Source organism: Monomorium pharaonis, chromosome 5 (genome assembly GCF_013373865.1).
Source record: "Monomorium pharaonis isolate MP-MQ-018 chromosome 5, ASM1337386v2, whole genome shotgun sequence".
NCBI lineage: Eukaryota > Metazoa > Arthropoda > Insecta > Hymenoptera > Formicidae > Monomorium > Monomorium pharaonis.
In genome coordinates this window covers 27,109,604-27,124,949 of record NC_050471.1, presented here as the reverse complement: position 1 = coordinate 27,124,949, position 15,346 = coordinate 27,109,604, and the positions used below count along the sequence as shown (strand labels likewise).

The window sequence follows — 15,346 nt, the reverse complement described above, 5'->3', positions numbered from 1 at the left end:
AAAATAGAAAAGATGTCGACTTACTGTTGACAATAATGTCAATATTCTGTTGTCAATAATGGGGTGAAGGGTAGGAGAAGTTAATAAAATTGTTCCCTGCTCTCTAAATTTCTTAGAGTGATAATTTACTCAAAAAAATGAGTGACTGGTCGAATTACTCGACTTAGAGTGATTTTTTATTTATATGGAGTTAATTCTTTTACTTTTTGTTATATAATAAATTTTTAACTCTGTAAAATGAAGTGAAACATGTGTACTTTATTATGTAGAGTATATTTTCCCTCTATGTAGTAAATATTTTCACTCTACATAATACGGAGTAGAATGTTTTCATTCGTGAAGACTGAAAAACATATTAAATGTGCACGAGTGTGAAACACGTTCGCGCTTGTTTGCGGCAAAGACTGAAACTGCGGCACAAGTCGGCTCGTTAACGTGTCTCGCGTGTGAACGTAGTTTTGAGAAAGATTTATTTGCGACAAAGACCGAGAAATAATAAGTCGTTGTCTTGCAATGTTAACGTGTCTCGCGTGTGTCAAGACAGTTATTGTGTGTTACTTAAAGATTTAAACCATAAAATATTGTCTTAAAATTATAAGCCATTCTGTTAAGGCCCTATGATATGAGTGAATCTGTTCACTCGTAACATAAAAGAGAAAAATTTACTCGATGAAATAGTGAAGACTTCATTTTCTCATCGAGTGAATATTCACTTTGAAATGAGTAACACGTTTTACTCCATGTTCAGAGTTAAAACAATCACTTTAGTGAAAAGTAGATTTTTATTATGGAGAAGTTGCAGCATTTCCATTATCGCTTGATGTGAAAATCAACTCATTTGGAGTGATATTTTACTCTAAGAAATTTAGAGAGTGGCATCGTATATCGAACATCGAACAGTTTGAACACAGTGAATCTTATATGCATAAGGATTTGACCGCGTTAATCGGCCTGCATTATTTTAGTTAAATTTTTTTAACAGATTCAGTAAAACTAATTTTTTAATTTAAAAGACGGGGTTTTAACCACACATTTGAAATTTTTTGGAGTGAAATATGTCACTCTTTGCTGGAATGAATAGCATATCATTTCAAATAGAGTGATTTTTTCACTGTTAGTGAATGGAGTGAATGAGTTCACTCTTGGCAATGGAGTGAACAAACTCACTCCTACTGTAAGAGTGATTTAGATGGTCTATCAACATTCACTTCTAAAGAGTGACATTTCAGTCTAATAAGAGTGACTGACCGCGTAGAAGACTCGTGAACCAGCGGCAGGGAACGCGGCGCTTCGCAGTCTGTTTCCATTGCTTCTTCATCGCCACGTAACATCGGCATCGATTTGTATCTATGGTGTTATATTTGAGATCTTAAACGAATTTTTCTCTCGTATCTCTCTATATATAGTTTCTCTCTGTACAAACCATTAATACGAGGTTTCGACTGTATACGAAGCAGTTGCACATACATCATACATTCGTTAAAATTGCAAAATTTGACTTAACTACTTTTAACATTTACCTATTCAATTATTCATTTCTTTTGAGAGAGTGAAAATATTCACTCCTCCTTAAATTGAAAATAATTTCACAAATGGAATGAATTTTCACTCTCTAAGAGTAAAAATTTCATTCTAATTACGGAGTGAATGCTTCACTCTCTCCTTGAACTGAAAAATCATTTCTGTTGGATTGGCGCAATTTTCGCTTTCGTTAGAAGTGACATTTCACTCTTTTGGAGTGAAATTTGACTTCAAAAAATTTGGAGTGCAAAGGAAGTTTTAACCCCCTCCTTTAAAATCCGCCAGTCAATATAATTTTAATAATAATTGGTTATTTATTTTAATTAAAATGTAAATGGTGGTTCTCCGTTAATTGCAGCTGACACTTTTTTATTTTTTAAGATCGTCACATGAGTACTTTCAACGTAATGCACCTTCACCACACTTTGAGTTACCTTAAATAATTATCAAATACTTTATTAATTAAAAGTTTTGTTGAGTGTAACTTGTTAAAACGTAAATTAGCACAATTCTTTAGAAATACCTTCTGCAAACCAAAATCTTCTTCAATCTCGGGAATATGGAAAGAATTTGTACATTTTAACAAGGTTATTGGAGATTTGATAGGCGACAATGTAGAAAGATCATAGTTCGGAATATTGGATAAATGTGTATAAACTGTGGTACACAGCGTTTTTAAATTTGTTGGTGAGAGTAACTTATTCATAGCTAAGAACTGTTTTGAGAAAATATTGTATCTCTCTTCCCAGGTATTACATTTTTTCAGTTCCATTAGAATCTGTCAGAAATATATGTACGTTATATATTTTATTATATGTAAGTTTTACTTTAAAACAAAAGAACTTGAAATAAAATATTATTAAATAGGAAAGTAAAATTGATAATAATTTTCAAATAATAAATACTTATGTTATAAATATATGTTATAAATTAATTTTGATCTAATCTTAAGAAAAAAATTATACCTTTTTACTAGATCCTGGCGAATAAATATCCATAGTATTAATTAGAACACTATTTTGAAGGTCTGTTTCTGTCATATCTGACGCATAATTATTGTATATCATCTGCATTTGTTTAGGAGCGCCGTCGATAAGAAGCAGACGGCCTTTAAAGTTCATGGCTTCTAACCTTCTTGTCAACTCAATTGCGATAAAAGATCCAAAGGAGTACCCTACTACTACAAAGTCTTTTGTACCTTTCAACTTTGATGATAAAATGTGCTGCAAAGGTATTGAAAGAATTCGATAAACTTTACGTGCTTTAAATAAAACAATTAACGTTTCATCAACATAATATGAAATTACTAATGCGATTGCATACGTTTGTGAAATGATCAGTCGTCTTCGCTATAATGTTTGCATCAATGTTGTTTGTGTTATATTGCAGGGACGTTGTTGAAAATTTTATATTTGGCGCTAAATGATTAAATACAGTTGCACACCCGTCTATACCTGGTATAAGAAAAACTTCAGTCGTAGTTTCCTGTTTACCAGTTGAAAGTTCAATACTGGTTTCTGAAATAAAATCGGCGTCTTTTACAATGCCAACTAGAAATTTTACGGCTTCAACTATCTTTGTATTAATTTTTGTTTTATTTTGCGTATTGTAATCACTGGAGTCTGCGTTGGACATTTTAATGAGTTTCGCAAAAGTAAGATTTCGTATTTCTTGTGCAGTTAAAAAGATGTCGAATTCTCGTTCTAGAGTTTGCTTGATTTCAACGCTCATCATAGAGTCTATTCCAAGTTCGGCCAGAGACATATTGTGACTTATAACTTTTATGTCTTTTATATCTGTAATATAAATAGAAAGTTATTATGACTTATGATGTATTATTTTGATAACTAGGTAATAATAATAAATTGCTTTGGCAAAAGATATAAGTATAGGCAAAAAAAAATAAATCTGCACCCACCTAAAATACTGGCAACAGTTTCTACCAGGTTTCCAAGTCCGAAAGATCCCGTCTTTTTTTCAGCTACCACCATACTACTCACCACCGGTCGACTTTGAAGTAATAATTTATCGAGCTCGTCAAGGCAGCAGGATATTTTTTGTTGCAAAGTACCGCCGATAATCAGTTCTTTATCATCCTCCTGCATGTTAGCGACAAGACCCACGTCACCCACAGCTCCCCACTGAATTGCCAGTGCGGGTAATCCTTCGTGCGTTCTCTTTTCGCATACTCTCTCCATAACGGAGTTGGCCATGCCGTAATTAGTCTGTCCAGAATTACCTCTGCCGCAAGAAACGGAAGAGAACACTACAAAGTGTCGTAACTTAGAGCAAATCTTTCTGGAACATTTGTCCAAAGCTTGCGTTGCCCGAGCCTTCGACTGAAAGGACTCTGCAAACGTTGTCGCGGTTTGATTCTTCAGAATGTTATCCCTCAGCACCACAGCGAGATTGAATATTGCATCCACGGGTGCTCTTTTTTCCGCAGTTCGCAAGAGGTACTCACAGTCCTTCGGATTAGCGACATCGATATCCTTGATGATCAGTACATTTACACCATACGATTCCCACAGTCGAATCTTCATGCGTTGGTAACCGTTTTTTATTCCAGTTCGTGAAACTAGCACGACGTTTCTGGCACCCCGAAATATCAACCAATCGGTTAACTCCAAACCAAATCCACCCAGACCTCCTAGTATAACGTAACTTTTGTTCGCGTAGCAGTAATAGCGACGATACGCGATAACAGGCTCGTCTGAAGGTTTATCCTTCTTCTGCATATTTAGAATAATCTATAAAACATATGTATATTGAGAATTGATATACCCTGGCGCAAAAAAAAACAAAAAAAAATTTTTGACCGATTTTTAGGCAATATTCAAAGTGATGCAACTTTACGAAAAATCATCCAAATTACATGTACTTTTTTTTAAATTAAAGGGCAAAAACTCTACTTTGAAAATCCCTACGCGAAAGTTTGATTTGTTAAGTGCGAATCTTTTGTATTGCATGAAAACCAAACATGTGTTTTTTAATTAAAAAAAGTAAAAGTTTGTTATCATTTTGCACAAGTTTCTCGTTAAAATCTTGCTAATATTAATTCAGATTCTGAAAGTTCATTCTTTTCTAAGCAATTAAAAAAAAAACATGTTGATACGATGTTTTTTGTTGATTGCACGCTAGTTTGAAATTTGCACTGCATTTTAGCGAATAAATACGGTATTTTTTGAATATCATAAATTTTGAGTATCAATATGATATTGCACATTAATTTTATTCGTGTTTTACTCAATCATACCGCTATGATTGAGTTCAACACGAATAAAATCAATGTGCAATATCATATTGATACTCAAAATTCATGATATTCAAAAAATACCTGATAATGTACTTCCAATATAATTTATGTTTAGCCAATATTAGCCAATATTATTAGAAATATATAGTTATATACCTTTCCCATGTGTTTTCCACTCGCCATGTATCTAAAAGCTTGTTCAATATCTGTTCTCGGAAAAACTTTTGCTTGAATTGGAACGACGGTTCCGTTATTCACACCAGCAGCTATCATTTTGAACATAAGGGGCGTATGCTTATGATCGCCAAAAATCATTTCATCGATTACAATCCCATGAAAACTAATTCCTTTTTGAAACGCAGATACACTTAAAGGATTGTTAGAAGATAAATCAAATTTGCCGATCTCTAGAAAACGACCGTTTTGTGCTAAACAGTTAACGGATGCTATTAACTTTTCCTCCGCCAATGAATTCAACACGATGTCGACCCCGCGACCGTTCGTTTGATGCATTATCATTTGTTCGAAACTGATATCCCGAGAATTTCCAATATGTTCATCTAAAATTGCAGGAAACAGTTTTTTAATGAAATCTCTCTTCTCGCTTGTGCCCACGGTAGTAAACACTTCGCATCCTTCTTTGAGAGCCAGGTTAATAGCTGCCTGTCCAATGCCGCCAGTACCAGAGTGTATAAGTATTTTGTCACCTTCTTTCATTTTTCCAAGAATGTAAAGAGCGATGTAAGTCGTGCCATAAACGCATGGGATTGTCGCAGCTTCTTCAAATGTCCACGCGTCCGGTATCTTCCAACACATATTTTCACGTGCTGCAACAACGTTTGCTATACAGCTAAAAAAAATAATTTAAAGTTAGTTTTAGATACTAAACAACGTAATTACTTTGGGAAAATTATTTACTTAGTATCTTTAAGTCCCATTACACGTTGCCCGTTAACGTCGAATCCAACGTATTCCATTCCCAGAGGAATATATTGATATAACCGTCCTCTCAAAATTTGATTAAATACTACTCTACCAGTTGCAACCATTACATCTTTAAAATTGAGAGACGAGTAGACAACATCTACCAAATCTTTACGATCAGGTTTAATAGATAACTCGCTTTCCACCCAACAAAATGTGCTCAGATCGTTACGGACCTGCAGGAAATATGTCATTATGCATAACATGTATCTATAAACCAATATTTTTAACAACTTTATATTTTAATTGTTGTTATATTTGTTTACGATTATTTTGTTAAAAATATTGTTTTATATACATGTTATAGTATAATATACGCAATAAATATTATCGTACATTAACAAATGTGCTTTTTGGTACATACCGTCTGAATAACGTGTGCGGTTAGAACAGATTCGGCTTCTTGCCGTGGTAATTGTAAATGTCTGTACGATCCCCATATTTTATTAGGTCGTAACACATTAATAGTCATATCTTTTTGCAATTGTTGTAAATAAAAGGAGTCCTGAAGAGAAAATTTAGAAGCCTCTTTATCTTGAATAAACACACCTCTAACGAGTTCTCCACCTGGTTCTTTTCTTAAACAGTTGACAAAACCCAACAGACCACACTCAGAGTCTCCCTCTCCAACAATTATGATTCTACTGTTTTTCTCGAGTTTGTTCTCGTCACTCACTAGTGGTTTTAAATCGTCCAGCCAATTAAAGTTGTCATTATTTATGTAAATAACAATTCTTTTTTCTATCTGAACTTTTTTCTTCATAAAAACGATTATTTCTTTATCAGTACGTTTTTCAAGAATAACATTTAAATCGTATTGCTGTTGATATTTGCTATAATCATATACGTCGCATTCTTCGCGTGTCAACAGATAACCACCTTCTTTTAGAGATGGCAAAAGTCGTTTTAGAGAAGTTTGTTGTTTGGTTAAAAGATTGAATCCAGCGACTATTAAGACTTTGTCGTTCACAATTGGTTTGTTTAAATCAGCAATCGAAATGTTTTGCGATAGGTTTGCTGGATTAAAACGGTTCGGCGATGTTAAAAGAGTAATATTTGTTTGTATTAAGGGTATGTCATTAAAAGCATCAATCAACAGTAAAGAAGATATGGAATCTAATGTAACATTATCGTCATCTTCCACTAGCTCAATGGCCTTCACTTTAGTGACCTGGTGATCTTCCAAGGCGAGTTGCGCAGATATTCGTATCGCTTCGCTTAAAGAAATTTTTGCGCGATCATGATGGGCTACAAATACGTTTTCCTCGATAACAGCATCTTGAACCAATTTGCGGCGAGCGATCTGAGTGGCTTTGACACCTCGAAGCTCTATTCCGCCGGCTATGACCGTGTCGATCTCTCTGTATACTCGTATCGGTAATAAAATGTCTAAAATAATGTTATCAAAAAACTTTTTTTAGGCGATTTTCATATACAAAGGTAATATTTAGTAACACTAGATAACACTTACGTTTATCTGCATTTGTTGTAGGGTACTCGTTTTCAATTTGTTGTACCGTCCAAGCATGAAGCGCAGGATTAATCGTCAATTTTTCAATACTTGTAGGAACATACAAATCCCTAGTGTCATGTCCGATAATGTGCATTTGTAGCATGGTATCCATAAATGTTACCCAATTGTTTTTCCAAGCGACGTGTCCTTTGTTGCCTGAAATAGATGCGCTGTGTAATCCACGAAACAAGCCGCTGTACTGGTAACCGCGCAATTTCAATTCTTTGTAAATATCTTTGGTAGTCATATGTTCTTCTTCGTTGTTTTCCGACAATATATCTGTAGAAGTTATTTCTTGTTCTGGATTCGATGACTCGTATACTCTACCAGTTACTATAACGCTGTCTCCTTCGGTTATTACAAATCTTCCATCTATAACAATTTTATACATTAGTATGTATTTCACTCTTTTTTACTTAATATTATGCTACTTTAATGATATTTATTTTTAATTTAAAGGTATTTATTTTTAAAATACCTTTCAGAATTGCAATCGTTAAGTTTGTAGCTTCATTTTTTGACAAATGGGTAGCACGAATGAAGCGTACATCCTGGAATGTTATTGGAATTGATGAGTATATTTTTCCTTTTATCATGCCGAAAGTTTCCCAAACGAATGCAAGATAAGCAGTCGCTGGTACTAAATTCTTCCCATCTATAATATGTCCGCCCATAAATTCATCGTCCTCACTCTGAAGTAAGATTTTAACGTGCCTTTCTCGGAATTTATTGTATATTTGTTCTTGATATTTAAATATAAACCAATCTTTGGAATGATCCCATCTAATGTCACATAAAAAATATTTCTTTATGGATAATATAATTATATTTATAATAATTATATATTATTAATAAGAGATTTAGTTTATAATTAATAATAATAAACCAAATTTAAAAAATTCTGACATTTGTGTGGCCTTGTGAGTGTATTACGGTAACAATTATAACTCTAGACATATATTATTATTTCTTATATATAGATAATATCCATATTGTGATTACGATAATAATTTGTACCTGATCGACGGAGCGATCATAGGAGTTCCTCGACTAACTGGAAATTTCACTGAAGGATATAAATTGGCAATTTGGGGCTGTAAACCACAATTATAGAGCTTTCCAATTTTTTGCAGAAATACATCGACGTCAGTACGTTGATTTAATACAATGTTCGTCACTTTCGGATGTAAGGATTCCTTTAAAACATTCTGGAGAACGACATCTGGTGCGATTTCGATAGTCACAGCGTTACTTGGAATTAGATGTGCCGTTTGTTCAAAAAGAACGGTGTTTAATATACTGTGCGTATGATAATCCGCCGATGATAAGTTCGATGCTGAGGTAAACCACTCGGCACAGGGTACGGAGGAGCTGATCCATTTTGGACTCCGTTTCTTCGGCCATGGTATTACTTTGTTTAAATTACACAAAAGCCGAGTTTTCACGGATGCAAGATAAGAACTGTGATATGGTACATTGCACAGAATCTCTTTTACGTGAATATTATTGGGCTGACAATACATAGATGCAAATTTAATACAAGGGAAAATTTCAGCTTAAATTTAAGAACTTGATATTTTAAAAATTAATAAAACTTTTATTGTTATTTATAAAATTTACAAGAGCGTTGATTAACTTTACCTGTAAGTTTTTCACAAATTTTTGTACGGATTCTGTGGGTCCACACACAATGCTACTATTCTTACTATTGCGACATATTATCTCAATATCCGTTGGACACATATCTTTTAGAGTTTTGTAATTTAAGCTGACAAGTGCCATAGAGCTGGGAATTATTTTTCCTTCCATACATGCCACACCGATAAAGTATGCTGATAAAATAGTTTGTTCAGTGGTGAGACATTCATCCGCGTACGCACAACCGAGTTCACCAGCAGAATGACTTATCATGTAATCCGAAATAATTCCTAAAGATGTTAGAAGGTCCACTAAGCCAACCTATAAATATAAATCACTTTATAAATAAGTGTTATATATTAAAATATATAATTTAATTGATAGAATAAAATGAATTATAAAATGCATTTTGCATCATAATAATTCTAATAAAGTGGAATGCAACAATATAAGACATTAATGTTAATAGTTTAGAAATGTATACACAATGCAGCAGCACAAATTGACGAGCATTAGTATACAACATTTAATAGTATTGATACTAACGAGCTTCTATAAGATTATCCTTCTCTTTCCCCCCAAAATTATGTTATTTACATTTTTTAATAGTTTTTCGAAATATAATATTTTACCTGAATAGCGACGATGCCAACAAACGCGTATAATGCATTTTCGTACACGTTTTGAGTTGTATCTGTCAAAATGTCCATGACACTTATACTATATGGTTTTAAAAACTCATCACATCTTCTTATTGTGTTTGCAAAGACGTGAAATTTTAATAAATTTTGGCCTGATTAAAAAATTATATAATTTTATTACTCTTAAATAAACTGTGTTAATAGAGTGTGGAATATTGATTGTATACCCATTCCTGGCCATTGTGAGCCTAAAGCAGAAAATATAAAGCAAACTGGTCTTTTCATATTAACGCAATTTTGAATTTCGTATATTGGTTCTTGTTTCAAATTATTCAGTATAATGAATCCTCTCCACGGATGACCATCTATATTGTCAGCATAGACGTCGTGCAGTAAACGGATATATTCTATATCTATCGGTTGATTAGCAATCTATAATCAAAAATTTCTTAGGATAAAAGTACGATACTAAAATACGATATAATACGATATTTAGATATTAGTTGTTTAAAGAGACGTTGAAATTGCCTACTAACGTCGTTTAAAAATAATTTTACTGATTCTTCAGTGCGTCCAGATAATATTACAAGTCTAGGCAGGTCATCGTTCGTTACTCGATCCTTAATTTTCTGCTTGTCATTCCATTTTAATAGCACGTGAGCGTTGGATCCTCCGAAACCGAAAGAATTCAAACAAATGTAACCGTTCTTAATTGGCAATGGTTCTTCGATGACACGTACAGTTCCATTTAATAAAACCTCTATATCACGTCGTGGTGACGTGTAATTGATATTTGGTGGAACAAAACCGGTTTCGAATGCTATTATTACCTTCAAATATTAATTTTATGATTTAAATTAAAAACTTTTGCTTTCTTTTAATAAATCTTTGTGTTGGAATACAAAAGAATAGCTTTTATGTAAAATCGATTTTCTGTTTGTTTACGCGCGAGTGTGGATATACATACGAAATAGAAATAAATTTTATATTGATAAATAAAAAATAAAAACCATTTTGTTTTACCTTAGCAATTTGACCAATACCGCTCGCGGGTTTAGAATGACCCATATTAGATTTTACGGAACCGATCATTAATGGAGTTTCTCTACTCGCACCCAAAACAGTATAGAGTGCACTGATTTCGTTAGGATCACCAACTTTGGTGCCGGTACCATGTGCCTCAATGCAATCCAAGTAAGATGGCGGTATTCCGCATTCATTATAAAATTCTTTTAGTAGAGTGGTTTGCATTTGTGCTGATGGATAACTTATTCCTTCCTCTTTGTAACCATCGTTATTTAATTTAATATGAGGACATACAGCATAAATTCTTTTTGCATTCTTTGCTTTTTGTAGATATATCGCTGCCACCGTTTCGCTACGTGAATAACCGTCTGCATCAATGTCAAATGGTCTGCAGTAACCACTAGGTGACAAAACACCTACATGATAATATGTATGTGTCAAAATAACTATCAATATTTCAATTAATATTGGATGATCTTATACACAAAAAATTAAATAATTTATTAATTATAATAATAAAGAATTATGTTGTTTACCGAAAGGTATTAATTAACGTTAGCACAAATTTTATTTATTAAAAAGATTGTGTTATCAAAGATTCAATCTGTCTTTCTTCCAAATTTTATTTACTTTTTGTCACAGTTAAGTAGTAACTAGTTAAAAAGCTAAAAATTAATTAAGTTAAAAAGTTAATAACTTTTAAATTTTAATTTAGTTAATTTTAAATAATATAGTTATTTTTGGAACATAAATTTTTATTTAGAATTAAGTTTTTTTCTAAGTTGGTAGCTTTATTTGTGCAAAATAAAAAATTTATAAAAGAAAAAATACATTCTTGCAATAAAAACAATATTTTTTCGTTATTTTATATAAACTTAATTTACAAATAAAATATTAAATATATTTAATAATCAATATTATTTTGTTGGTAATTCTAACTTAAATAAATTATATGGCTTTTTAATTTAAATAATTACTTTTAATTAATTTTTACTTTAATCTGAATTATTTTAATTTTTACATAATTTTAAAATAACTAAATTAATTTTTTGTTTAATTTTTAACTTAACTAATATAATTTTATAATTTTTTAACTTTAATTTAATTTAGTTAAAAAAATATATTAATTTATTCAACCTTGCTTTTTGTGAACGAGCGATTTTCATATATAAAGAACAGATCTAATGTGTCAGGAATTCATTTAAAAAATACCTAGACGTGCAAATTGTAAGTTTAACAGGGGATGTAAACATATATTTGAAGTTCCAATTATCGCATTTTCACATTTGCCAGACATAATATAATCGTAACCAACGGCCATGGCAGAACAGCTTGAACTGCATGCTGAATCAATAGTAGTTGATATTCCTTTCAGATCCAAAATGTGTGAAATCAAGTTTGCGGTTGTAGCTTTGGCACATCCAACAATATTCTGACCACCTGACTAATTACAAAATCTTAGTGCGTTACAATTTCCCGTATATGTAATAATTAATATCCCGACAAAAAAATGTTAATCATAATAAGTAGTTTGTAACTGACAGGTTAATAATTCGTCAGATTTACAGCCATCTGTTTGATGAGTTTTCTCTCCCTCAATCTGTCAACGAAGCCTGCTGACATGTTATGTTAGTAGACTGGTGGCGGAAATTGAGCAAGAAAATCTGTGCGCGTGGGCAATCTGCCACCAACATACATACTGTCACAGCGTGTCAGCAGGTTTTGTCACGTCTTTGATGGTAATTTGCCGGAAACATAAGATATAACAGCTACTATTTAGGCAATTTGTTACCTTTTATTACGAAAATTGGTAGAAAAAGCTGCTTTAAGAAATCTATACTAGCATTAGCGATTTTTAAAAATCTTCTTTAATATGTATATGGACTTTATATTTGTATGTTCTAGGTTTTTTTTAATTGTAAAAATATAAAGTTTTGTTAATTTTAATTTTTTTTTTTGTTATAATCTATATGTTATGTCATTTTAATACATTTTATTATTTTTTAATTTGATTAATGTGTGGTTAAATACATTATTAAAATATAATATAGCATAAGATTATTTAAATTTAAATAATTTTTTAGATATTCAAAAAAATTGTAGAAAATTTAAGTGTTTTTCTGCTCAAGTTTTTCTGCTTTTACTGCCAATAATAAATAGTTTTTTTTACCTGAACATCAGTAAACAATAATTGCGCTTGTGGTTCAATATAAGCTATCCCTATGATTACGGCAGTATTTGTCCCTCGTAGTTGTTTTGGATTAACTCCTGCATCGATAATAGCTTCGTAAGAACGTTCTAATAACATTCTTACGTCGGACGGGAGTACGTGTGCTTGCTGGAAAGATATTCCAAAGAAATCTGCATCAAATTTTTTGATATTGCTAATTGTTCCTACACGGTTTGGAATATCCGGATGATCTATGAAAGATAGATTTATAAATTATATGCGTTTTCATTGTTCACATTTTTCAAATAAAATTAATATAGAATACATTTATTTTCAAGGTTGAATAGTTCTAACTATTTAGACAAAAAAGTTGAATAGCTTGAAGAGTACTTTATAATAATAACAAAAAAATTTTAATATTTCCTTTATTACTTCATATATTTTTCAAATTTAGAATTTTGAATTTTTCATTGCAAAATTGAATGTTATTTTAATATAAATTTAACTGTACATATAATTTTACGTACTTGGAGGGGAAGAATAACACCATATCTCCCGATGGAAGTTTACTTCTTTTTTCACGAAAAAAGATATTGGTTATTTACTATAGTGGTTAGGATCAATGGAAGAAAATACGTCTAAGAAAAATAATCCGATCGCTATTGTGCGACTTTTATCGGAGAAATGTTATTTCATTATAACAGATACCAATTACAATTTTTGACAGAAAAATAAGTTCTATTGCATATCTAAGCAAGTCGATTTTTTAGACAGTATTGTATTAATAAAATAAAATTTATTATATTTATATATATTACTTCAGCATATACATTGCCAAGAAAAAACTTGGTTTGCAATATATTATCTTATCCATACATCCATTCACATCATATCTATTTACTTGGTTTAAATTGCTTAGCATTGCATTAATAAAACATTGCGTCTCATTAATGCATTACTCGTGTCAACAATGCGGACAAACAATGTGTCGACAATTTTATTTTCTATATAACGTTGCGAGACATCCGTGCATTACTTAATACAAATATATAAATTTTTATCAATAAAATATATTTGAATACATTAATTTTTGCAATTATTTGCTTTAATAAGGTCAAAACTGAATGAAAACAATATTTTATAAAATAATTACTATTAATAACTTGTTTTTAATTGTATTTCGTGTACTTTGATATATCGTTGACAATATTTGATTGGTTTTATCGGCTTAAAGACTTAATACAATTGTATATTTATTATTATTGTTGTTAGAAACTTGGATCTCGCGGTGTGCCTAGAGTCGATATCTATCTTCCTATTTTTACTTTGCTAGCTTACGTGTGACAGCAATGATTCTTCGACTCGCGCGCTAGTGTGTCTCTCTCATCTCTCATGTCGGTGTTCGTGTGTCGTACTCTCAACAAATATAAATACTGTGTTCTTTGCTATTCTATACTCTCGCTGTTTTTATTCCACTCACCCTTAGCAACTGTTATTATTATTTTTAAATTATTATTGTTATTATTATTATTAAAATATAACTTATTTAAAAAACTTCTATTTCAATTTCGTATTTATCTTATTCTATTAATTTATTTTCAAAGTTTTATCACGCAGCTGACACTATATGAGATAAATTCGTTTCAACATGAAGAATAGAACATATGGATGGGCATGGATAGCATGCAAATATGTATATAGATATTTATAATTACGGGTTTTCGTAATTATTTCTCAAAAATGGAAAATATCGAAAAAAAACTTAATCGTATATGGTTAAATTAAAATAACATTTAATTTTGTTATTAAAAATTAAAAATTTTGAAAAAACGTAAATATATAATTACATACACTTGATTGCAAAAAACTGGCACATTCTGTCTAACAATTAAACATAAATATAAAACTATATATAATTATACAATTATAATTACTTACGTATATTCCACCGATCATGATCTGCTCTGACAAGATCAACTTTATTAAAAAGATTATCCCGTAACTGATATATATTGTCTGAATCTGGAAATCTGCCAGCAATACCAGAAATAACAATCTCCTCACCGGAATTAATACCATTCCATGATCCATATGTTTCTTCCATAGTTTTAATTATTTTATTGGATAATCTAAAAAAATACTATGTGTATTTTATGTGTATTTATCTTTGTCTGTTTTCTGTCGGATGTACTGTCGAATGTATTTTGATATTCGCAATTACTGATATCGTTTGAGTTACAAATAAAGAATGACTCTGACGAGTTTTATTTAAGCTACTGTTACTTATATAACATGATAATTATTTATATACTTAAATTATACTATTAGATATGATTATTAAGCTAGTCAGATTTTATAATGCTCTTTATCGCTATGTCCTTTTATAAGCTTTTGTTTTTATTACTTTGTAATTCAAAGTATTTCCGTTTGAACAAAAGAAAAAGAGAGAGAATATAAATATATTTACAATGACGTTGAATGACCAATGCAAAATTAAAACATCCGATTTTAATTATAAAAAATATATTATTATTATACTAAAACGTCTTATCTTGAATGGCTATGTATATGCTTTTATTGTAAGAATTGTCAATTTT

General features: G+C 31.2%; 1 protein-coding gene across 1 annotated transcript; it reads right to left on the bottom strand.

Annotated features, from left to right (window-relative positions):
- LOC118645574 (fatty acid synthase-like) lies at positions 1 to 15,237 on the bottom strand. The gene is made up of 19 exons (XM_036286931.1): positions 14,688 to 15,237; positions 12,750 to 13,000; positions 11,792 to 12,023; positions 10,577 to 10,995; positions 10,090 to 10,383; positions 9,781 to 9,985; positions 9,545 to 9,705; positions 8,916 to 9,233; positions 8,292 to 8,785; positions 7,753 to 8,057; positions 7,233 to 7,646; positions 6,126 to 7,150; positions 5,696 to 5,937; positions 4,934 to 5,627; positions 3,440 to 4,271; positions 2,845 to 3,317; positions 2,487 to 2,744; positions 2,045 to 2,299; positions 1 to 1,955 (listed from the first exon to the last, which is right to left on the bottom strand). The coding sequence occupies exons 1-19, from the start codon at positions 14,851 to 14,853 to the stop codon at positions 1,845 to 1,847; spliced, it is 7,149 nt and encodes a 2,382-aa protein (XP_036142824.1). The 5' UTR covers positions 14,854 to 15,237; the 3' UTR covers positions 1 to 1,844.
- Between the last annotated feature and the right edge of the window lie 109 nt (positions 15,238 to 15,346).